General features: G+C 35.2%; 1 protein-coding gene across 4 annotated transcripts in view; it reads right to left on the reverse strand.

The window, feature by feature from the left end:
• Positions 1 to 26921, reverse strand: part of TUT4 (terminal uridylyl transferase 4) — a 109402-nt gene that overhangs the window by 26464 nt on the left and 56017 nt on the right. For all 4 annotated transcript variants that reach the window (XM_069479976.1, XM_069479977.1, XM_069479978.1 and 1 more), the window contains 13 exons: positions 26645 to 26714; positions 24848 to 24974; positions 22362 to 22481; positions 21982 to 22194; positions 18158 to 18332; positions 15573 to 16273; positions 12764 to 12914; positions 9632 to 9718; positions 7061 to 7164; positions 4275 to 4332; positions 4074 to 4177; positions 3692 to 3781; positions 1460 to 1573 (listed from right to left, as the gene is read on the reverse strand). In XM_069479976.1, coding sequence (XP_069336077.1) covers positions 1460 to 1573; positions 3692 to 3781; positions 4074 to 4177; positions 4275 to 4332; positions 7061 to 7164; positions 9632 to 9718; positions 12764 to 12914; positions 15573 to 16273; positions 18158 to 18332; positions 21982 to 22194; positions 22362 to 22481; positions 24848 to 24974; positions 26645 to 26714 — 2114 coding nt within the window. The remainder of the gene's footprint in view (positions 1 to 1459; positions 1574 to 3691; positions 3782 to 4073; positions 4178 to 4274; positions 4333 to 7060; positions 7165 to 9631; positions 9719 to 12763; positions 12915 to 15572; positions 16274 to 18157; positions 18333 to 21981; positions 22195 to 22361; positions 22482 to 24847; positions 24975 to 26644; positions 26715 to 26921) is intronic.

The raw sequence follows: 26921 nt of genomic DNA on the forward strand, positions 1-26921 counted from the left end.
CACACACACACGTTATCACCCAACATAGATTCAGCAACCTAAAATTTTCTGTTAGGAAAGGATATTTAATTTTTTTATTTCCCTCACACTGTTTATGTAAAAGAGGGAAGGAAATGCTGCTAAAATCACATGTATTCATTAGAATTTTTTAAAACTTACTATGGCCATCCAACACCTACCATAATGGCTTGTTATTTTGTGATTTTCTTTTTTTTTTTCTGGTAGAGATGGGGTTTTGCTCAGGCTGGTCTTGAACTCCTAGCCTCAAGCAATCCTACTGCCTCAACCCCAAAGTGCTAGGATTACGGGTGTAAGCCACTGCATCCAGCCTCCTTTTTTTGTTTTTTTGTTTGTTTTTGTGACGGGGTCTCGCTCTGTCGCCCAGGCCACTAGAGTATAGTGAAGTCATCATAGCTCACTGCAATCTCAAACTCCTGAGCACAAGCGATCCTCCTGCCTCAGCCTCCCAAGTAGCTGAGACTACAGGCACATGCTACCACGTCTGGCTAATGTTTTATTTTTTGTAGAGACAGGGTCTCACTGTTGCCCAGGCTGTTCTTGAACTCCTGGGCCTCAAGAATTCCTCCCGCCTCGGCCTCCCAAAGTGCTCGGATTATAGGCGTGAGCTACCACACCCGGCCATGACTTTCTTCTTTGCCATGACTATAAAACTGTATGTGAAATCAGAATATATGATTTTCCAAACAATTCTGATGCTTGTCTCCTATCTCAAAATAGTCGCCCTTCTAACAAATTAAAACTGGATTCTCCCTAATGCCTATCAATCCACTTTGAACCAAGAATCAGTAGACACGGATGATTTAGAACCCTTTTCCCCCTATTTCAGAGAATATAAACTGGCTACAAAAAATGTATGAGTACTTCTATGAAGTACCTCAGAAGTCACAAAATTCTCCATGACTATGAGTATGATCTGTTTCTTTTCATGCACATTCTTATATTTAACGGAACGTAATTAACATGACTTTAGAAGAGATGAGGAATAATTTTCTTGGGCTTGTTCTCAACCACAATTCACAAGGTTGACCAAATTATGCATAAGAATAAATCAAACTTCTTTGCCAAGCAGGAAGACAGAAAATACTCTAGAGAGAAGAAACTTATATACTTGCATCTTAAGAGACTATAAAATATATGGGTTCATGGTGGGCTACAAGAGCTTCACAATCATCCGCAGCACTCTAAGACTGTAAAATTCAAAAACGTTACCAAAGATATTCAATGGTTCCATTCATCTAATATTCTTTTGGCAGTCTCTATTCCCCCATAATAGATTTTTCAGCAAGGCTCATTGTTTAATTATAGCATTAATGGAGGAGAAAATGTAGGACATTAATGATGGAAAAATCTTTAATGATGACATGAAGTGAGCAAAATCCACTGTATTTAGATCCAATGTTTTCACAAAAACTCCTTTATAGTTTTACTAAACACCTACCTCTTGTAGAACTGGAATAACAGGTGGCTTTCTCTGCTGCAGAAAGTACAGCACCATAAGGATATATGCATATGAAGATAAACTTCCTCTGGAAGCATCTCCAATGTCACATCGCTAAAAAAAAATAATATTGAAAATAAAACTTCAGGGTCTTATTCCATGCAGAAATATTGATTACTCTGCTACATCAAATTTTTTAGCACATTGAACTGACAACTATCTAAAAGTTCAATAAACTCTTTCTTTTTTTTTTTTTGAGACAGAGTCTCACTCTGTTGCCCAGGCTAGAGTGCCATGGCGTCAGCCTAGCTTACAGCAACCTCAAACTCCTGGGCTCAAGCGATCCCTCTGCCTTCTGCCTCAGCCTCCCGAGTAGTTGGGACTACAGGCATGTGCCACCATGCCCGGCTAATTTTTTTCTATATATATTTTTAGCTCTCCAGACCATTTCTTTCTATTTTTAGTAGAGACGGGGTCTCGCTCTTGCTCAGGCTGGTCTTGAACTCCTGACCTCGAGTGATCCTCCCGCCTCGGCCTCCCAGAGTGCTAGAATTACAGACGTATACAGGCCTGGCCTCAATAAACTTTTATACAAGGTGTGGGGGAAAAGGCACTCTCATAAATTGTGGGGGAGAGCATAAATTAGTACAAACTCTATGAAGAATAGTTTGGCAATATCAAAATTACAAAAGCACATTTCCTTTAACCTAGCAATTCCATTCTAATAATATGCTCTGCAAATACGCCAAAAAATGTGTGAAATGACTAAATAAGAAGTTGTTTTTTTTTAATTGCACCATTGTTGTAATAGCAAAAATAAGAAATAATTTTAGGTTCATCAATAAAGCACAGGTTAAAAAAACTGAGAACTATCCACACAATGTAATAGCATGTAGCCATTAAAAAAGAACAACAACGAATGCCCCGGAGTTCAAGGATAGCCTGGGCAACCTAGTGAGACTCTATCTCTTACAAAAAAAGAGAATAACAAGGAAGTTCTTATACTAATATGAAATGATCTATCTCCAAGATCTATTGCTAAGTAAAAAAAAGTACAGAACAATGTTTTCAGTGTATTTACATCTGTACTAAAAAGCAGGTAGGAAATCTATGTATTTGCTTATACTAGTAGAATATATTTATGGAGGGATACAGAGGAACTTTTAACACTAGTTGCCTCCAGTAAGAGACACTGGTTGGCTAGGAGACAGGTGTAGAAGGGAGATTTTTCCATTTTCAACCACAGACCCCTTTAGATCTTTTGAATTCTGAAGACGTGAATATGTTGGATATTCAAGTAATTTTAAATTTTTAAAAAACCCACCTAAACAAATCTTCAGAGACTGCTCTCCTTGAGCAAGGATTTAGCTCATATCTGTATTTAAAGGCAAAAAGGATGATTTCTCTGACACAAGGCACTTAGTTTCATTACCAAACTCCCAAGTAGTTATAACAAAACTGTCATGGCTGGAGGTATCTTGTGAGGTAAATCTTAAAAAGTAGCTGTATCAAGTCTCATATGTATTTTTGTGCCTGCATGCTTTTCTCTTTTCTAAGATACTCTCTGTCCAGAAACACAGGAATATCTAAACAAGTATGCTTTCCTATTGGACAGAGTAAGCTTTATGAAGTGAAAATCTGATCTTCCCTCCTAAAATTCTTTCCCTCCCCTACTAAAATTCTTTCACTAACACATTCATAAAATTCACTATTTACTGAGCAGCTACTAAAAGCAGACACTACAATAAACTAAAGAAACAGAGGTCCCTGCCCTCATGTAGTTTACACATTTAGCAGAAGAACAAGAAAACAGAATTCAACATCATAACAAGTGTTATAACAGGAGATGCATAAGGTTTTATTGGTATTGTTTTGTTTTCTTGTCAGAAAAATTTATCACTAAACTCAAACATTTCCTAACCCAGAGATTCTTAACTAGGATGGTAAGCCAACTCCCATGCCTGGGGATGAAAATCATCACTGCACTGAGAAATTTTACTACTGAGAAACTGACTAGGATAGTAAGTTGCACATGGGAAAAGAGCATACATAGGAAAAAGACTAAGAATTGCCCTACCCTATATCAATTCAACCCATCTAATACTATCTTTTTTTTAAAGCTCAGGTAAACAAAACTGAGACAATATTTTTCACAAGTCAGACATTAGTATGTTTCACTTTAATTATCATGAGTAATATAACAAAGCAGATTGTTAACTTTTTCATAAATACCTTAGCAAACACTTTCATAGTATATCCCAAATACTGCACTCTAGGATCAATTGCTGCATAAGTAGCTAGCATTCTTGTGTTATGTTGAGCCTGAAAAATAATTACATCTTTGAAAGCATTTCAAACTTTTTAAAATCAAACTTAAAAATCAGATAAAAAGATATAAGCCAAATAAAAAATACATAAATGTAAAATATAAAATACCTACTAACGAGTCAAAAACTAACCTTCAGTCTGAAGGAAATATCAAGATTACTGATAAAATACTTTTTCCTTATACTGTTCACATTTGAAAGTTTTAAACATAAGGCCATAGTCAGTAATTTGTAAACTTTTGAAATGAAAAGTGCAACTATACCTGGCCTATAAAAAAGAAACTTACCAATGTATTATATAAACTGATATCACCTTCTAACCCACTTCGTCTGTGTTCAAATTTTACAATAGGCACTTTGGCAGTAGTTATAGGCAAAATGTTTCTTAAACCTATTAAAAAAAATAAAAGACTTCAGAAAGTTAAACAATTTTCATGATATTAAAAAATATGTTCTTTTGCTTTAAAGCTAATATTTAAGATTCATACCTGGATGTCTCTTAAGAATTTTTGCCAAATTTTCAATTATTTCCTTACAATTTAATTTCTAAAAAACAAAACAAATAAATAATAAATTAAAGTTTGTCTGACTCAACTTGGTATGTGCAAATTCTACTTCAATCTAGGCGTTCAATACTAGCATTTAAAATTTCTAGCCATAAAGCTCTACGTGACCTTGCTACTTAAAGTATGTGGTTCACAGACCCACAGTATCAAGCATAATCTGAAACTTGATAGAAATGCAGAATCTCAGGCCTCTCCCCAGTCTACTGAATCCAAATATGCATTTAACAAGATCCCGAGAGAATTCACATGCAAATTAAAGTTTGAGAAGCACAAAGACAGGAGAATAATATGGTTTTCATAAGTGAATAAACAACTAGAGATGGGTTTGGTGAAGACAAAGCAGTATAGCGATTAAGAACATAGGCTCTGTCTGAATTTAGACAAACCTGGATTCAAATCTTGAATCAAGATTCAAGTCAATACTTTATTGACTAGCTGTGTGATTGCCCAGACCCTTAACCCTTCTGAGCATCACACTGTATTTCATAAAATCAAGATAATCATAAACTCCTGCCCTATAGAGTTGTTGGGAGGATTACATGAGACATGTATATAAAGCATTCAGCAGCATGTCTGGCACAAAATAAGCACTTTAAATCTGTGAGCTATTTATTATTATTGCTATTATTATGTTGATGAAGAAAAGAAAGATACTCCTATTACCAGCACTTATTTCTCCAAGGAAATTCTTACCTCTGCAAATTTAAATGTCTCACTTCTTTAAAAATCAGAGACAGGAGAGTTGGTATGATAATGATAATACAAGGAACAGGGAGGATAATGGTATTATAAATTAACCGGATTAAGTTGAAGGGTATAAACATCAATCCCAATGGTGATTAGTAAGTCACTTTTACATATCCCTGACATGCTCCTTTTAGCTACAAGAGAGCAGTAGCCATAGCAGCTTAACTTAGGGATTTCAAGGAAATCATTAGTTACTAATTCATGCACAGTAAAATGAACAAAAGAGGTAATTTTTCTTTTTATTATACAAGGATATAATTATGCTAAATTTTTAAAGTTTCAATTATGGCTCATCAGAAAAAAAATAATTTATTCTTTTTTATTGTTTCAAGTTTCCCATGTGAATGTCACAGATTATATAGTACGTAATATAAAAACCCTTAGAGATTAGAAGTCTGATCATTAAATTTTACATAGACATTACCTAAAATTCTAACCTTCTCCCTGGGTAAAAATCATTTCCTACTCCCTCAATTCTTGCTCTTCAAAATGGATAAGAGCAGCCTCTTTCCAAGTAATAGCACTAACTAGAAGTTAGTTAAGGAGAAATAAAATATTTGCAACTTTTCAGTTTTTTTTATAGAACAGGAAGATAGTAACACCAGAAGCAACTTCTTAGGGCGAGAAATAAAGATCTACCTGGCATCACTGCCATCTTTACTCCAGGTCTAACAATTTCAACATCTTTTGAAAGAACTATTTCAGCAAAGCATACTATTCTGCTGAATTGTTTTATAAAGTAACAGAGGCTATACTGACACCACTACAGATGCCAGAAGCTTGGCCTCACCCCAATCTTGCAAGCAGTCCCTGATTTTGAAACATAAATATAAACAGCTATGCTGGTAAAAGACTAGCATCTACAAGAATCCCCTCCTTTTCTAGTTGCTGCGAGGAAGGTCTCGGACACTTCTTCCCTGTCCAATCAGTCCCTTTCTTCACTGGAGCTTGGGCAATCTCATGCCCACTATTAAGGCCTGGTACACAGAGAAGGAAAGCTTAAGTACCCATTCTCACTGCTGAAATCGCACTGGGGGAAGGTCTGCTCCTGGCATCTCACGGTGGAACTCAGAAAGCTTTCAATTTCAGAAAGTAGCGGTTAGGTTCTACAATACTATTAGTACTATATTCAGCTACATTATGGGTTAAAAAATTACAGAGAGGCAGTGAGATACAATGGAAAGAGCATAACTCTGGAGTCAGACAGACCTGGGTACGAATCCCGGCTCCAACAATTACTAGCTGTGTGAGCTTGGGCAAGTCAGTTTATCTCTCAAAGCCTCAGTTTCCTCATCTGTAAAATGGGGGAAATAATACCTACCTCGAAGGTGGTTGTAAGAATGAAATGAGATAATGTATGTAAAAGTGTATACTGGGAACTCAATAAATGTTAGTTCCCCTCCCACCCAAAATGAGTTTCTAAAAGCTGTCCTAGAATATCATTTATAACATTACTTCTATGGAAAAAATTGTGTGTAAGTGGCCAAAAATTACAATTAACTGTTAGAACACAACCCATTTATAAATTAGATGACCATCTGTATTTACTATCTATTGTGATACAAAGACATCACCTAATAGAAGAGATATAGGAAGACAGAGTAAGTGAGATCAGTGTTTACCACAAAACTGAAGCACTAGCTTCTCATTGGTTCTAATGAAAAAATTCCAACTTTATGGTATATTAACTTTTTCCCAAAATTCATTACACAGCACTTATAATTCTCAATGACACGGCTTTTACATTATAAAATTACTGAAACAGTAAATTTACTTATTTTATGATTTGAATGTCTTCTAAATTGATAATGCTAATGTTTTTATATTTCAAACACTGCTATTATTAATATATTTATACAAAGAATGACATTTTTTATCAATATTGCATACAAAAATAAAAACAAATTCATCATTGGGAGAAAATAAAACTTCCACATCCCTTTCCAAGCACTAACTCTTACCTCTGCATTTTCGTGGCCTTCCAGGGTCATACAAATATCCAGATCACTATCACGAAATCCAAATCCATTCTTAGAAGAGCCAAATAAGCACAATCTTGCCTTCTCTAAGCAAAGGAAAACAAAAGTCAAAAGCCTTAAAATCCTAATTTCTTCCCTGCTAGGGAAGAAGTCTTCTATTATCTACCACAAGGTGATCTTGTCCACTTCTATGGTTTGAATTACCTACCACTGGAAGATACACTGAGAAACTCTAAAACACTTATCTTAAGCCCAGATCTTTTGCCCAAGTTCCCACACCGATATACTCAACTGCTTTTTCCACTTTCCCATAAACATCATAAATTCAATATGTCTAAACTATCAACTTTACCTCAAACCTATTATTTTTCCTATAATCCCTATTCTCAGCAAATTACATCATCATCCGCTCAGTTGTCTATTATTATTCCTATTATTATACCTATAATCCCCATTCTCAGCAAACTGTATCATCATCCACTCGGTTGCCCAAATCAGAAATATAGGTGCAATTCTTAACACTTCTCTCTCAACCTCTACATCCAAACAATCACTAAAACCTTTAGTTTTTTTTTATTTATCTCATAAATCCATCTACTTTTATTCATTCTCAACATCACTACCAATAGTTAAGATCAATATTGGGGACTGACCTCTTAAAAATAAATTAGTTCTCTCAGGACATAATTCAAGTAGGTTTACAAATAGCACCATAGCATACAGAATTACTTCTCTTCCAAAATAGAGTGATTAATCCACTTGATATAAATTATGCCAGGGTTATCCCTTCACACTCAAGTGTCATTCAATAACAGCTACCACTTCAAATAAGCTATGGTTTTAATAGGTTTGGATTTTTCTTCGTATTCTTTTTTTAATTTTAAAAAAATTTTTTTGGAGATACGGTCTTACTATCTTGTCCAGGCTGAAGTGCAGTGACTAGTCACAAGTGCAATAATAGCTCACAACAGCCTCGAACTTCTGGCCTCAAGCAATCCTCCCATGTCAGCCTCTCAAGTAGCTGGGACTACAGGCATGTACCACAGTGCCTGGCCTATTAACACTTACATAGATTACACATTTAGAAAACAAATTCTGTATTTTCAAAACTTAATCCTCTCATCCAGTTCTGATGTCCTAGTTGAAATTTCAATGAAAATTGAGAGACATAAAAGAAGCTACACTCAACAGCAACTAAAAATGAGCACACGCCTGTAATCCTAACACTCTGGGAGGCCGAGGTGGGCAGATCGTTTGAACTCAGGAGTTCGAGACCAGCCTGAGCAAGAGCGAGACCCCGTCTCTACTAAAAAATAGAAAGAAATTATCTAGACAACTAAAAATATACAGAAAAAAATTAGCTGGGCATGGTGGTGCATGCCTGTAGTCCCAGCTACTTGGGAGGCTGAGGTAGAAGGATTGCCTGAGCCCAGGAGTTTGAGGTTGCTATGAGCTAGGCTGACACCACGGCACTCTAGCCAGGGTGACAGAGTGGGACTCTGCCTTAAAAAAAAAAAAAGAGCACAAGTTTAAATATAATGGAGACTTAAATTTGGTCAATACTTTATATACTAACAAATATAATAAAAAATGGAATCACATAACAGATCATTTTTTTTAAGTACAAATACATTCTGATTATAAATCAACTGTTTATCCTTACTTACTAAATATTTGGCTACAAAACTCTTGATCTTCACTGCCATGTGTAAAGTCTGCTCCTCCTACTATCTTTGCCATCTCAGTTGAACAGCATCACCCAACCATTAAAGCAAAAACTTTGAAACCATCCTTGATTTCTTTCTTTCTCTCACATATAATGCATCAGCAAATTCTGTTGGCTCTACCTTCAAAATATATCCCAAATCTGACTACTTCTCATCTACTCCTCCAAATCACTATTTTGTCTCTCATCTGGACTTATATAACAGCCTCCTAAATGTTCTGCTTGCTTCTACTCTTACGGCCCTACAATCTGTTTTCTCAAATCATGTCACTTAATGGTTAAAAACCCGCCAAAATCTTCTCATTTGGCACTCAAAATAAAACTCAAAGTCCTTCTACCTAAGGATTCAATCCCTAGGCCACCTCTCTGACCTCATCTTTCTATTACAGTCTACCTCTAATACTCCACACTCCAGCTACACTGACCTCCTGGCTGGTCTTCAAGCATGCCAGACATAATCTAGTATTCTTCTCTCTATAATGGTCCCTCCTTGGATACTCACATAACTTCTTCATATTATTCAGGATTCTGCTCAAATGCCACCTTATCAGAGAAAGCTATCTAAATATCCCATCACTTCAATAGTTTTAGCTCTTGCACCTTAATAGCATTTACTATTTGATGATATAATATTATATACTTGTTAGTCGACTACCTGTCTCCCTCTCTGAAATATAAGCTTCATGAAGGCACCTCTTTCATTAGCACAGTATCCCCAGTAACTAAAATAGTATCTAACACATAAAATTCAATAAGCATTTTTTAAATAAACTCAAGACCACGTGACTATAGTAACAAAAGCAATCAATTTTTAACCTATGACATACCATCATATTCTTTTTGAATAAACTTTTCCAAGCCAATTAAAATTTGCTCCCTGTTGTGTTGTTCAGAGAAAGGTGGTGATAACTCATCTAGGTTTAAAAAAAAAAGAAGAAGAGAAAAGGAAAAAGAAAAGTAAGGAAAATAGAATTGGAAAATATCTTCAAGTTTTTACCCTAAAATTTTACAGTTTTTTTAAATTTTTTAAAAATTTTTACAATTTCTTCATTATTTGTTGACTTCTCTGACTCTAAAACCATAAATGTTACTGGGGAAGGGGCAGAGAGACAGCAGAAAAATAATTAAGATCTATGTACATTTCACAAGATCATTTTCCATATGAGATATCTACAATTATGTATTCACTTCTTCAAACTGTTGTCTTCATACATTCCATTTTCTCCCATATCCATGCTTATTTTCCCCTCTGTTAAGACTATATTCATGTTGTACATTAGGGACCGGGCCCATTCAAATCTAACAGTTCCCTCAACTGCCTGGTCAAGATTCGTATCTTCCATATAAACTGCTTTGCCTAAGCACAGCCTTAAATGCTCTCTTCTTAATTCCATTTCTTCAGTTCTCCAAACTGCATGCCACAGTCCAGCACCTGTTTTTATATTGTTCTTTCAGTTTTTTAGTTATTTTATTTAAATTCATCTTATTTTTGCAAATAAGACCATACATTCCTTACAAAGTATTTTTCCTATCTCCTCTTCCAGACTCATCCCCAAAGTTAATACAGTAATAGGAACAAAGCAGTAATTTATTAAGAATTTTCTATAATGAATTAAACTAATAATAAGCTTTTTAAAAATAAATGTAATTATCAGTGGTTACAGAGGAGGGGGAGTTGAATTAATGAAATACAGGAAATTTGTTTTCAGGGCAGTGAAACTATTGTGTACGATGCTCTAATAGTGAATATACGACACAATGCACTTGTCAAAACTCACAGAACTCTGCAGCGCAAAGAATGTGCTTTAATGTATGCAAATTTTAAAAACCTATCCAGGAAGCCAGGGGATCTCAGGATGTAATGCAGACTGTGACACAAGAATCTAACTATATTATAAACATATGAAATAACTTCACTCAACAGAGTGGGGGAAAAGGTGTGCCAACCTTAAGTAAATTTGAAAATGAGTGGAATCTATAAGACTAAGGGGAACAGGAACTACATATAAGCACTGTACTTTAGTTGATAAAGTTGTTTCCCACAGGGATATGGGTTACACTTCTGATGCTGCTATACGTATGTACTGAAATGGAACAATAAATGGGTGGTAGATGGTAGGAACCAGGTATCTCACTGTTGGAGTGGGAATTTAAAGATAAGCAAGGAGAAGAGGCTAAAATGAGCCATATTATAATGGATTAGAGATTCAGTACAAAGTCATTTTTAGCTTAACATACGTAAGATGGTCACATATAGAAATACTCATAAGTGTAACATATGGGTTAGTATATATGTTTTCTTGCTCTAAGAGGGCCCCAAAGCAATGACACCCCAGTAATATCAAGCACACCTAGTGTTCAGATCTTAAATTCTAATACCATTCTCCAACAAAAGGAACCAGGGCTCCTTGGAGAAGTGTCTGTTTCTAGGACTAGGGCAGAAAATATACATGATGGACCTAGAGCATATCATAGTGCCAGAAAGTGAGGAAATTTTAAAAAATAAACAAACAAAAAATTCCAAACACACTGGTGGGTACACGTAAAACAGGCCTAAAAGCCAAATGAAAGAGTTTCCAATGGCCAAAGCTGGAATAATATGAGCAAGAAAATAAAGTATTCAATTATAACCCAAAGTATAAAATACCCTTGAGTCCACACTGAGATAATTGACTGAATAAATAAAAACAAATGCAGTGAATTATATCTTAATAAAGCTGCTAAAAAATAATGTGCTGTGATCCAACCATTCCACTCCTAAGTATTTACCCAAAAGAAATGAAAGTATATGTCCATATCCAGACCCATACATGAATGTACACAACAGATTTATTTGTAACACCAAAATTTTGAAATGAGCCAAATACTCAGCAACAGGTGAATGGATAAACAAATTATGGTATATTCACATAATGGAACACTGCTCAGCAACAAAAAGGAATTAACCATTGATATATACAACAACATGGATGAATCTCAAAATAATTATGTTGAGTGAAAGAAGCCAGATCAAAGAGTACATTCTATGTAATTCCATTTATACAAAACTCTAGAAAATGCAAATTTAATCTATAGTGACAAAAGCAGATAAGTGGTTGCCTGGTAGGAGGTGGGGATGGGGAAGGATAGAAGGGAGGGATTACAGTGGAGCACTAAATGGTATGATGTCAGAAATTTTATCTTACCTGAACACAGCAAGTAATTCATAAACATTTGCTGAGTAAAGGTATACCCCAGGTACTTCACAAATGTTTGCTGAATAAAGGCATGCAAGGCTTTCCCCAAAATACCTTTATAGGCTTATATCTCTCTATTGCCTTTCTTATACCCTACTAAATCAAAGGTAATTATTCCCTCAAACAAATTATACACTCTATGCTTTTACACATAATGTGAAAATGCAGTTCAAAGTCCATCTCAAATACCACATCATTAATCCTGATTGCTCTAATCCATCCCAGTTAAAATTAATTGTTTACTCTGCATTTTATTTACCACTACTAAAGCATGTAACATATTCTGCTTCCAATTATGGCAATTTACATAGTCTTGTACATCCATCTAGAACATTGTTGTCCAAGAGCACTGCAATGACAGAAATGTTATCTAGACTGTCCAATGCAATAGTCACTAGCCACATGCAGCTACTGAGTATTTGAGATGTGTCTAATATAACTGAGGAACTTAATTTTTAATTTTTTAAAATTTTAATTGATTTAAATTTAATAGCTGCCATATTAGCTCAGATCCATAGTCTAAGCTCCTTAAAAGCATTTATGACAGACCCCTGTACACAGTAGTCATTTAGTAAATATCTGTGTTTAGGTCTCCAAACTATTCAAAAACCTCTACCAAAACAAAATGTAAGCAACCTGCTTTTAAATTAGAAAACAAATAAATAAATATTCAATATCAAAGAAAGACTCGAATCCCAGTAGTTGTACTAATAAAAGACTTACCAAAACATCTTTTACATACTAAATCAAGTATTTCTCGAAATCTGTTTGTCATTGGTGGTAGAGGTTTTAGATCAATTTTTCTGAAATCCTCTGGGCAATCATTTTTTGAATGGCCGTCCTTTTTGCAGATGCTGCATACAATAGTTGGCGGCTATACAAAGGTAAAAAAAAAAATCTAATAATCTAATAAACTTTTGAGGGACTTCATTACTTAGAACATGAACCCAAAATGAATCTTTTATGTAACTCAGTTCTGATAACCTGTGTTTTCAGAAGGTAAAAAACACAAAAGCAAAAAAATGTTAATGAAGTGCATTGTTAGATATAAAAAAACTTTTTTGAGTCAACCATTTTTTCTTTCCTGATAAAATGATATCAAGTATTAAACTTACCTGAAGATGTAAAATACAGAAAATACCAGGAGATGCAAACGGTATGGGCTAATTCAAACAGCCTGATCAGCTCCCAAAAGGAAATATATGCATTATATTTTTATTTTGCTGAAATCTAGCAAAGTAGGCTACAAAGAAATTTTAAATTACACCTTTCATTTCACTCCAAAAATTTTCTTTTTCTTTTTTTTTTTTTTTTTGAGACAGAGTCTCACTCTGTTGCCCAGGCTAGAGTGAGTGCCGTGGCGTTAGCCTAGCTCACAGCAACCTCAAACTCCTGAACTCAAGCGATCCTCCTGTCTCAGCCTCCCGAGTAGCTGGGACTACAGGCATGCACCACCATGCCCGGCTAATTTTTTCTGTATATATTTTTAGCTGTCCATATAATTTCTTTCTATTTTAGTAGAGATGGGGTCTCGCTCTTGCTCAGGCTGGTCTCGAACTCCTGAGCTCAAACGATCCGCCCACCTCGGCCTCCCAGAGTGCTAGGATTACAGGCGTGAGCCACTGCGCCCGGCCTCACTCCAAAAATTTTCTATCTTCAGAATCAATCAATCACAGAATCCTCACTTAGCTAGCTAGTTCAATTTATTATATTAGCACTCAAGAAACCAAACTATGAACTGAACTCAAAGTAAATTAGCTTCATACAAAGAACTCATTTAATAGCAACAAAATGAACTACAAACCATATACTACCATTTTAAGTGTATAATAGTGGACCACCAGACAGGTGGTTAAAACAGTAAAAATTTATACCAACTAGTTGAAAAAAATACACATGGTTAAAGAAGGCCACTATTCTTTTCCCTACTGCAATATGCCTAGATCCTAGAGTTAGTGTCTTCCTCCAGTTTTAGCCCGGACATTCACATAGCCACGAACTCTGATGCAAATTATACACAGAAACCCGTTTGTGGTAATGCTACACTGCACAGTATCAGTTTTCCAAAGCTTTAAAAAAAAAAAAAAAGACATATTTAGGCAGGAAAGTCTAAAAAAAAGTTAGATAACTAATAAAAATAAAAATTGGAGAACAGTACTTACTTTAAATTTTCAGGAAAAAAGTATAAAGTATAAGAAATATAAACTGCAGTTATATAATTAAGTTTTTCTAAAAATTTGCCACTTATTTTATCTTTTCCATAGTCCACAGGCCCTAAATACTACAACCTACATAAACTGCAACCAATGGGTACTTATATAGAATGAAGAAATACTGCTTACTGGGATGGGAAAATGGGGAGGTGTTGGTCAAAGGGTACAAAGTTTCATTAATGCAAAATAAATAAGTTCTGGAGGTCCACTGTACAATGCAGGGCCTATGATTAACAGTGTTGTATTATATTCTTAAATTTGCTAAGAGGATAGATCTTAAGTGCTCATCACAAAAGGAAAGTAAGAGGAGGAGGGATTTTTAGAGATGACGGACAAGTTTATGGCATTCATTGTGATGATGATTTCCAGGTGTACACTTCTCTCCAGACACATCCCATTCTATACATTAAATATCTACAGCTTTTTGAATGTCAATCATATCTCAATAAAGCAGATTTAAAAACAAAAAATACTGCTTAGTAATGAGGTTAAAAATCATAAAGGTTGTCAACAAGTAATTATGGATAAAATAATACAACTAGATGATTTTACAGTTTTTTTAACATTCTACTTGGCTTACATATGATCTTTATAATCATTTTTTCATCTAGATGATGATACTTCAGTTATGTGCATTATACTTGAAGCAATGTGACTTAGCTAAACCTTTATTAACAAAGCAGTTATTATTTATTTTCTGTTCATTAGGGCATTTTCTATGACTTAAAGAGTTAAAGTTCAGATTATACCACTTTAAAAGTAGAAAAGTTAGAACTCCTATAATTTAAGGAATAAGTCAAAATCCAGCAAAGGTCTGTGGCAGAGACAGAATCTGGATTCTTCATTTTTTTGATTCCTAACTGAGTTTCCCTCAACTACCTTTAGTATGCTTATCCTCTCCCCACACCAAAAAAAAATTCTTTAAAATAGAATACTATAATTTATAAACCTTATATTCTTTTTAGAAGAAAAATAATTATATGTATAAAAATAAGCAAAATTTAAAATATTAATATATGCTGCCTTTGCTAAATTGTTTTTCATAAAATATCAGATGAATCCTTTCATATAAGAGAAATTGGAGAAAATCAACTAGTAATAGAGCCATTAAACCTTTGGGGTTTTATACATATTATTTAAAGGCAACTATAGGAAAAATGCAAAAAGTAAAAGACAAATACATGCTGAAATATCATTCCAAAACAATAGTAACCACCACATAAGCTATTCTTACATTTCTAAATCTAAAAACTACTAATATGAAGAAATACAGAGTCATACAACAAAATCTTACAGATTGATTACAAATTGTATCCTACCTTGCCAGAAGTTAAAATAAACTTATCAAACACATAATATAATTCCTGGGTGGGGAGAATATCATCATCATTAAGGTCAGATGCATCTTCTGTAGCTTTGCAGTTGCAAGAGGTAGCAGATGTGTCGGTGCACACAATCTGATGCGAACTCTTCATTGCTAAATTTGACCTGCAGTCTGTTCCAGCAGATTCACCTGAGTCAGGGGACTTAGATAAATCAATGCAATTACACTTGCTGAGCTCCTTTTTTAAACAAGTTTCTGAAGGTACTAAACCACCTTGTTTCTTAACCGATTTTGGTTCTAATTCACTGCCTTCACTGGTAGAAAGAGATGAAGATTCCTGTCCACGGTCAGCCAAATCTAGTTCATTTATCAACAAACTGTCATTGTCAATAATACATCTCTGTGATGTACATTCAATTTCATATTTATCAGGTTGATCTTTTTCTGCATTTATTTTTTCTGTGCTTTCCCCAAGCAAAATGCAACAGTTGGTTGCCATATTGTCAGACTTCACTGGTTTCTTATTGCTTATTTTCCCCTTTTCTCTTTTCTTGAAGTCCACTGTAGACTTATTTCCACCCTTCCTCTGAGGACAGGCAAAATATCGATAAGCTGCCCTGAATCTCTCCACAACATATTCATAAACAAGCTGGCTGTTTAAGCTCCGTGCAACATTCCTCTTGACTGAAAACGGATCTAGTAAAAAAGAAAATGGTCAACAGCTAAGTCTCTACTAACAAACTACATTTCCAAGCTTACACAAATAGATCCCAACTGCTAGATTGTAAGCAGAGTACATTTTCCCAAGGTTTTCCAACCTAAGGTCCCAATGAAAGTTGCTGAAAACTGAGTTAGGAAAACACAATAGCAGTATCTTTTCCTTTGTTTCTCTCATAAAATAAAGAGCTAAAAGGGAAAGAGAGAAAAGAATAAGGTAACTAATAAGAGAGAATGGCTAAGAAGGCCAACTCAGTAATTACAAAGTTTCAAAGATGAAATTGCTGGAAAAAGAAGCTACGCCAATATGACTCCTATACATTGTCACTGAATAAAAATTTTCAAGCTCCAGGACCCATTAATAATTTTCATCTTTGGTCATACTATTCTTTAATGTTAGTTATATGCTCTTCGCAATTTAAATAAAACATAACCTAAAACTCTCAAAGCTTCAACGTGAAAAATACTGATTTTAAGGTTTAACTTTGGTGAGATCATAAAAACAAAGAAAAAGAAGTAGAAAGAAAGAAAAGTAAAAAGAGACCTAAAAAGAAAAAATTATACCAAAATTTAAACTCTGATCCAGTCTGAAATGGCAATCCTCAAAAGTCCTGCATCAACTGCACCCTTATCATTAATAACATACAACAGAGTTCTGAAAATGTAGGCTTATCAGATTTTTAATACTTAAATATAAAAAAAAAACCCCAAGAAAAATGAACAAGTGCCACCCAAAAGACAATATATATGTTCTCCACTACTAAAGATCAGTAAGTAAAAGGATTGAAAGGCCAGGCTTCAAATTGTTAAAGTTAGGGCATCTGTTACTTTTTGTTGCTATTTAAATCCATAGGCTTTAAAAAGCTTTTCCTAGCTTTTTTTCCCCCTTTGCAAAGAAAAAGAAGTAACAAAAAAAAAAGAAAAGAAAAGAAAAAAGAAAGAAAGGAAGAAAGGAAGGGAAGAAGGGAGGGAGGAAGGAAGGAAAGGAGGGAGGGAAAGACAGGAAGGAAGGGAGGGAGGAAGAGAGGGAGGGAGGGAGGGAAAAAAACAGAAATTATGGATGGAGTCTTCAAGCTTCATTTATTTACTATGTGAAAGAGAGTATAAGATGTGAATACATGTTTGAGTGTCTTATTTCAGAATATTTTCAGAGTATTTCTGGGTCTAATTAACAGTAGAGAAGGCCAGCAGAGGAGTGAGGAAACAGAATAATGTATAGGTTGAACAGACTAAAATGATGGACATAAATTCAATTTCCTATCTATAAAGATGAGTGAAATGCTGTGGAATTTAAATTGTTGATTAGGAATTTAGAAGTCACTCTACTAATTTCTGTATCTCCAAAGATCCTAATGTTCTTCGGACTCGAAGTGGAACCTTGTTTGTCAACATCAGTTGTTCTATTTTCCTTTAACTTAGCCACACTTAACAGATGAAGTACTTTAGAAGACAATGAAAACTGGACTTTAAAATTATAATTTAACATAATCTTATGACACAAATTTATTGAAAAGGATGTTTATGTAGTGTTCATAACTTTCATTTTTCTGTATTTCTGTTGTGTTCATAATCACTTCTATTTTTCTGTACTTCTGAAAATTTTTATAATTAAAAATAAAAATAAAGGCATAAAATAAGCTAATAACCTAACCAATATAATACTTACATAAAGAAACCTTTAAATAAGTATTAATCCTATAAAACTATAATGGACTTGACAAAGAATTAAATATATAACAACCCAGTGGCATATATAGTGCTACAAAGGCAAGGGATAAAATTTATGACACTGGATTTAAAAATAGATGATTAATGGCACACAAAAAATATTCTCCAACTGAAACATAAGACATTATATCTCACCTTCAATGGCTATTCGTCTCTTAGGCCAGTTTTTGTTTTCTCTTGTTAAAATATCTCGTATCCGTACACATATGACATATTCCTCCAAAGCAAAATCCAGTGTGTAAAATTTTAGCAGCTCTAACCATAATTGTCCCAAGGATACCTGATTTGGTGTTGCCAATGTTAAAGGAGACTGGAAAAGAAAAAATACTTTTCATTTAAGCTTCAAAACTATAGCATTAATGAATTTTCAGTTAGAAAAGACCTTAGAGATCACATTTTCAAAAACTGAGAATAACTGGCCAAAAAGCTGTCAGTGTGAGGCAAAGTTGGGAACACAGTCTCAGTTTATTGACTCCTAGGAATTCTGTATTCTTTCCACCAAACCAATGATTCTTGGCCCTGGCTACGCATTAGAGTCACATGGGAAGCATTAAAATACCCTAATGCCTGAATTCCACACCAACCTCACCTTCTAAACCCCTCCCAAGATTCTGACTTAACTGACTGGGCTATGGGATTTTTAAAACTCCCTAAAGTGATTCTCATGTGTAGCCAAGACTGCAAACCACCGCATTATAACTACTATAGCTCCTCATTACAATAATTACTTTTTAAATCTAAGTAAATGCCCTGGCTTTCAAAAAACTAATTCCTTCATTCAGCAAACATTTCTGTAGAAGCTACCATGTCCTCAGCATTGTTGGGAATATCATAAAATAATGAGACCTCATGTACCATTCATTCTTCTAAGAGCTACATATATATTAACAATTAATTCTAATAAGTCTATGAAGTAGATACCACAGGGCAAGGATTTGACTAAAGACCACCTGGCTACTGGGTCCATGTTGTGAATACTGCCACTCAAGTAAGGTGAGGTACTACTTCATAGACTATTAGGACAGGGAAAAAACAATTTAACAATTACAGTAAAGGCTACATGCTAAGATGGACCTCTAAATCAATGGGTCATAACAGAAGAGGTATAATACCTGAATTTCAAAGGCATTAGCTAGATGAATATCGGGTAAAAGTGACCCCTAGGCAGCATAAAGGCATGAAATAGTCATTCACACATTCAATTCTACAACTATTCACTGAGTGCCTACTATGTGCCAGGCAGTATTCTAGGCACTCAGGATATATCTTGGGGGGGGTGGCTGGGGGGGAAATGATCCTTGCCTTCATGGAGCTTAAGAAGACAGACAAACTTAATAACTAAATACATAGTAAGTTAGAAGATAAGTGCTACGGGGGAAAAAAAGTTGAGTAAGATAAAAAGTATGGGAATGTGGGAGCTGAAGAAGGTTAAAAGTGTTTAATAGAGTGGTCAGGGTAAGACTTGTTGAGAAGGTGTGATCTGAAGAAGAGGGAAAAGTGTTCTAGCAATGGGTAACAGAGTAAACACACAGAGTAGGAGTGTGACTAGCTTTAATAGAAAACCAAGAAAGCTAGTGTGGTAGAGTGAGAGGAAGAGTAGAAGAGGAAAGCAAAGAGCTACCCAGTAAGGACTTTGTTTGGCTTCTTTTCCAAATGAAATGAAGAGCAACTGAAGCATTTTGAGTGTGGGGAGGGGGAAGGACATGATCTGACCTATGTTTCAGAAGAACCATTCTGATTGTTGAGAATATAAGGTCCTCGTTAGTACAGTGGTGAGTAATTTAAAAAAAGAAGGAAAGAAAGAAAATGAGACTAGACTATAGGGGGCATGGGTCTATGCAAGGAAACCAGTTAGGAAACTGTAGCAATAATCTTGGCCAGAGATGATGGTGTCAAGGACTAGGATAGTAACAGTAGAGGCAGTGGGAGGTGATCAAATTCTGAATATATTTTGAAGAAGAGATGACAGGATTTCCTGACAGACTTGATATGGGGTATGAAAGAAAGAGAGGAATAAAGGATGACTCCAGGGTTTTTAATTAAACAAATGAAAGGATGGAGTGCCATCAACTGAGATGGGAAAACGGAGTATGGAGCAAGTTTGAAGGGAGAATCTGGAGTTCAGTTTAGACATGTTAAGTTTAAGACATTGATTAGACAGCTTAGTAGAGACTTTAAATGAACAGTTGGATATAAAATTATGAAAGTCAAGAGAGAAGTCTGGCTGGAGATTTAAATTTGAGAGCCATGATCATACAGAGGGTACATAAAATCCATGGGATTGGATAAGATTACCAAGGGACTGTACATACACAAGAAAAGAGGGATCGCAAACTGAGCCCTTGAGCACTTTCAGATTAAGAGACTGGAGAGGAAAGGAGGAATCAACAAAGGAGACTGAGAAGGAATAACTAGCTATGGGTGTAATATCCTGAAAGTCAAGTGAATAAATTTTTCAGAGAAGGAAGTAATCAATTGGCAAATGTTGCTGATAAGTCAAAAAAGATAAAAATTGAGAAATGACCACTGGATTTAGTAATGTGGAGGTTTATTGACATTGATGATATAAGTTTTGACATCTTGATGGGGTAAAAGCCTGGTTAGTGTGAGGTAAGGGGAAACAGAAATTGAAAATAGTGAATACAGATAATTCTTACAAGAAGTTTTACTGCAAAAGGGAGCTGGGACAGGAAGTTTGTCAGATTTGTCTTTAAAATGGGAGAAATAAAAGCATGCTTAATTCAGTAGAAAATGAAAAATAGGTAATTTAGGAGGAACAGAGAAAAACTGCTAGAGTGATGTTCTGTAATAGACAAGAAGGGATGGGACTGAATATATGTGAAGAAAATGACTTTAGATAAGAACATAGGAAATTCCTTTATGAAAGCAGGCAGCAGCCAGGTGCAGCGGCTCACAGCTTTAATTTCTGCACTTGGGGACACCGAGGTGGGAATATCACTTGAGCCCAGGAGGAGTTCAAGAATCCTCTGGGCAACACAATAAGACTCCATATCTCTACAAAAAAATTAAAAACCAGCCAAGCATGGTGTTATGTGCTTGTAGTCCCAGCTACTTGTGAGGCCAAGGCAGGAGAATTGATTGACCCCAGGAGTTGGAGGCTGCAGTGAGCTGTGATCAGGCCACTGCACTTTAGCCTGAGAGATGGAACAAGACCCTATCTCTTCAAAAGAAAAAAAAAAAAAAAGGCAGGCCACAAGGCAGAGTATGTGAGTACAAGTGGTAAATAATGGTAGGAGTGTGTTGAAGTTCTCTTTTGATTGCTTCAGAATTCTCAACAAAGTGATAAGCAAGATCATTAGCTGAGAGCACTGTGGTAGTTTGAGGAGAGAGGTAGAAGGTAGTCTAGGAAAGTGGGAGAGTTGAATGGAGTAGGGAAGTTTATCCAGGGAACTACAAATAATTCAGTATAGCTAAAGCAATAATTTCGGAAAAGTCTGGACTTCTATAATAATGCATCTGTCTACCCAAAAGACTACAAGCATCTAGAAGCCACAATCTAAGTATTTCGTCTTTGGTTCTCTAGCACTCAAGATAATGACAGGCACATAGCAGGTCCTTAATAAATGAATGTTGAATGATCAAATAAGCAAGCCACCCTTTCATAAAGCACAGGGCCTCCACCTAATCTGACAATAATCCCATATGCTAAAGTTTGGTCAGAGACCAACTCCTGAAGGAAATTTTCCTTGCCTAGATGAAAAAAGATAGAATTACCTTGACATGATTCAAGCAATACAAGTTTTCCAAAATGAGGTATATAAATTCATTAGGGTATCTCGGTACTGAAAAACTAAACCAGATCAACCCCTCACTTTATAGATGAGGAAAATGAGGCCAAGAGGCGTACTCAAGGTCAATCTACTATTCAAATAGCTTCAATCGAAGGCATCACAAATTCTACAGATAGAAAAGCCCAAAACAAAAACAAAAAAGCTTACTTTGCCATGTTTTTCCTTCATGGCATTACTTTGGTTGTCTGTTTCTGTCTTCTTGGTATCATCTTTTGGTTGGTCTGCCTTAGCTTTGTTTTCCTCAGCAATTGAGTTTTTCTCAGTTGCACTACTTGAATTATATTCCCACTTCACAAACTTCTCTTCTACTATGCCCTTCAGCTGAAAGTCATCCATTCTTTTTGGGTCAAAGCCTTCAATCTATATGAAAAGGCATTCCAAATTGGTAGTGGAAAAATTATTAAAAAAAAAAAAAAAGATGGATAAACAGACAAACCAGAATTCCAGCTTAAAATGTTTGAGCAGAACACTCTGCAAGAGCAAACTACATACATACATGCATATATACATCACAAACTCATGCTTACCCAACTTCCAAGTAAGCAAGGAAGAAGAGGGGGTTTTCTTTGTTGTAGAAAAAACATCACCATTAAAGCAAAACAGTAAGATGGGATTCCACCATCAGTTTGGGAGTCAATATAACACAACTGCAAAATCAAGGGGAAAAAGTACCACCACTTAGCTTCTTTTAATTTTCACAATAAAAATAGCTTGTTCTTCCTACCCTAATCATTGTAAAAAGTTCAAACAACAAAGAAAAATATAATGAATGACCTGAAATATCACTACCTAGAAATAAAAACCATTAACATGTTGGTGACCATCTTTTCATTCATTTCTTTATGCATAAAAAGATACATAGATATTTTAGTTAAATGGAGTTATACTATATGTAGTGCTTTTACTGTGGACACCTTTCAAAAATATTTTTCTCAAGCCAGGCACAGTGGCTCCCACTTGTAATCCCAGCACTTTGGGGAGCCAAGACAGGAAGATCACCTGAGGCCAGGAGTTCAAGATCATGCTAGGTAACACAGCAATATCCCATCTCTTAAAAAAAAAAAAAAATTATTTTTAATTAGCCAGGCATGGTGGTGTACCTGTAGTACCAGCCACTTGGGAGGCTGAGATAGGAGGATCACTTGAGCCCAGGAGTTCAACTTTGCAGTAAGCTATGATTACACCACTACACTCCACCCTGAGCAATAGAGTACAACCTCTTAAAAATATATATATATTTTTTCCTTATCTCATCTGCTCAATTATTAACAACCTTCTATGTACTCTTCCATGCCTCTTTCTATACTCAAATAACCACATACAAAAATATATATGCATGTCTTTTTTTGAGACAGGATCATGAACTCCTGGCCTCAAGCAATCCTCTTCCTCAGTCTCCTGAATAGCGGTGACTACAGACATGCATGAGCACACTCAACCATTATTTACAATTTTTTAATAGATGGGCTGTCACTATGTTGTTCAGGCCAGTCTCAAATTCCTGGTCTCAAGCAATCCTCCCATCTCATCTTCCAAAGTGCTGGGATTATAGGCATGAGCCACCATGCCCAGCCTAAAAATATCTTTTCTTTTTTAAGAAACTGGGTCATTTATTCAACAAATATTTATTGAGTGTGTACTACATTCTGACAGTAAAATAAGAAACACTGGGGACCAGAAGTGAATCAATGAAACAGATTAATATCTGTGCCCTCAAAGAGTTTATAATTTCATGGAAGAAAACAGATTATAAACAAGTAAGTATATGTATGGCAGGTGGTAGTAAATGTTATGAAAAAACAAAGCGAGGTAAAGGCAGGGAAAATGATAGGGGAAATGCTATTTTACATGGGAGAGAGGTGGTGCACAGCAGGAGGTGAGTGAGCCAAGGGCAAGTGAACCTAAGCTTCATCTATATTTACTGCCACTCCCCATTGCTGGCATTACCACCTGAGTTCCACCTGCGCATGCACACACATTCGTGGAAAAATTGTCTTCCATGAAACTGGTCCCTGGTGCTAAAAAGATTGGGGACCGCTGCTCTAGGTAACTGCAGTAAGGTGAAATCTGAATAGAAACTTGAAAAAAGTAAACGTGAAACATTCTGGATACCTGGGGTAAGAACATTCTGGACGAACGGAACAGCAAATACAAAGGCATTGAGTATAAAGAAGCACCAACTTCAGGCTTTCTGACTATTCCTTATTTTTCAAGCTGTATTCATCCAGCTGGTGCTGCCCCAAGCATATGAGGAGGGCGGGGAGGGGATCCTCTAATCAAAAAAAAAAAAATTCCAAAGAGAATCCTCTGGCTGTTTTTGCTCTGAAGTTATCACTCTGCCACCACCTTCTTAATCAGTTTTCTGAGAAGACTGAGAATTTACTCACAACTAATCTAACAAGTGATGAATACTGTACTGCTATGGTAAGAACACACACACACAAAAAAACCTCTCTCTCTGATGACTTGGACTGATATTGGTAATTACTTAACCATTCCTTCTCCCTACCCCCACACCAAAGAAATGAGCACAGGACAACCACAGCCTTTAGATATATAAATTAATTCCAGTTTAGGAAACTTAGATAACTAATCCCCCAATCAGAAACTGCTGCAGGTTATCAATGAATTAGAGGAAAGATAGTATCATTCTCACAGATTGGAAAAAAATATGCCAACAAAAGAAACTTAACTTACATATCATATTTTATAACCTTACAACTTTAACTTACAAGACTGAAAACTCAAGCCTCATATATTAAGATATAAAAGAACATTTCTATAGCATATAAGAGAATAAATTATGACAATTAAAAATTCTAAAATATAATAGTAAGTCTATATGGCTTTGAGACCTTACTCTGATGTCCATTAACTGGAAGCTGCCACACCTCTTTCTGTCTGGCACAGATAATTACTTTGTCCCACATGTTACAATTTATGTTACATGTCAGTGCAAGAAAAAGCCTGACTAATTGTGAAGATTAAATACTTTTCCTTCTATTCCACTTACCTTAGCCCAGTATCGAAAGGCTAACACCAAGGGAGTAAAGACAGGTTCCATTTTGCCAAGAGCAGCAAGTAAATCAGTAGTGAGGCATGCCATATCATTTCCTGCACTTACTCTACAAAGTAAACCACTGTGAATGAGAAAAAAGCAATCACTGTATTAATACCTTAAAAAGCAGTATACTTTAAATCCTGTGGCTGCTACCCTTTCCAGTCACCATATTTTAATACAGTACCTAGAAAGTCATAATAAAAATAAATGTTTTTCTTTATTTTTTTTATTTATTTTGTATCTTTCTCTATTCCAAGGCATTCTCAGGAATAAAAAATAGACATTTTAATAAATTTAGAGCTAACTGAAAATTATATATAATTTCTATTACTAATGTTCCATATAAATTGCATAAAGATTTTTTGTGTGTATATTTTAGTTTATTTTTTTAAGAGGCAGGGTCTAGCTCTGTTGCCCAGACTGGAGTGCAGTAGCCTGATCATACCTTGCTGTAACCTCGAATTCCTAGCCTTAAGTGATCCTCCTGCCTCAGCCTCCCAAGTAGCTGGGACTACAGGTGCATGCCACCAAATCAAGCAGAAAGATGTCTTTAACGTTCATTTGTACTTCAGAAATAAATTTCAACCTCATTTAGTATTCAAGTTCATGAGAAATTAATTTCAAAAGCAGCATTATGAATCACCAAAATTTGATTTATATGAAAGGACATTGATCTCCTCAATGTCAAATAGTGCAACATCATTTCCTAGTTCATTCTTTTTGCTTTACACATAAGAAAAGCAAAAAATGAAATAATGAACTAGCTAGCTATACTTATTGACTCTAATTTTTCCTATGCCAAGCTTTCATGATTTTATTGATGATATCTTCAGATTAAAGATTAGAAAGGTTTTACATATTAACACCCAGGTTATAGTTATATGCAAGTGAAAACTGCAGCTACCTTAAATGGGGTGACAGAGTGTAATGGAGATATTTTGGAGGCAGGGAGAAGAATGAATCCGAGGTTGCCATACAGAGGCAATGTAACACAACATGGCGGCAAAAAACACTAGAAGTCAGACTGCCTCCTTTCCAATTCTAATTTTCCCTTAAAAAGTGAATTTGGACAATTTGGATTAACCACTCCAGGTCTCAATTTTCTAATTTAGAAAATAAGGAATTTGAACTAGATCTCCATAGACTCTTCTAGCTTTGAATAAGAAAATACAATAATCTTAAAATGTAAGAAATACAAGTTAATAATTAATAAAAGAATACTTTATCATTTCTGTATTGTTTCTATGTCTCCCATACTGATTTCAGATAAGATTATTTTAGTTTCCTTTTTCAAAGGTACTTTGCTCTCTCAGTACTATATACATCAAACTTGAAAGGCAAGATCAGTCTTCAATGACTCATTTCTTTTCAGTGAACTAAAAACTAGATTCTAACAAACTGTGAAATTCTTGAGAAGAAGTGCTATTTCTTATTTATGTTTGTATCCCTGGAGTAAAGCAGTACCTACGTATAAGTAAATGCTCAATACTGCTGGGTGAGTGAATGAACTTGAGGGGAAAAAATGTAAGTTTTACCTAGAGTGTTTTATTTTCAACTGTCTGGTAAGTCTATTTCTTATTCACATGCATTTGGTAAGCTTGCTATTTTTAATGAATAGAAACTAGCTTAGTCATATTAATCCAGTAAGAAATCTAAAACAAAACTTTTCTCTCTTATAGACAGTTCACTACAAATTTGGTTGTTTGGTGTTTGTTTTTTTTAAAATATTTTCTCTTCATTGTTACCAACCTTTTCCGATCTTTGCACACCACAACAGGAACTTTAGCGTGAAAATCAGATTCCACATCTATATATAATACTAATGAGGAAAAAAAAAAAGTAAGCTAATGTCAATATCTTTAAAATATTTACTGTATGGTAAACATTAAGTAATAGTTTCCTTCTAAAAATCACTTGCATTGCTTCTGTGGAATAATGCACTCTTCTCATTATGAGCACCAACCCAACAGAATCTCTTACCTCTCTTGGTGTCATCTGTTGTATATCACAAACCACAGGTAGTCCT

Source organism: Eulemur rufifrons, chromosome 8, assembly GCF_041146395.1.
Source record: "Eulemur rufifrons isolate Redbay chromosome 8, OSU_ERuf_1, whole genome shotgun sequence".
NCBI classification, from domain to species: domain Eukaryota; kingdom Metazoa; phylum Chordata; class Mammalia; order Primates; family Lemuridae; genus Eulemur; species Eulemur rufifrons.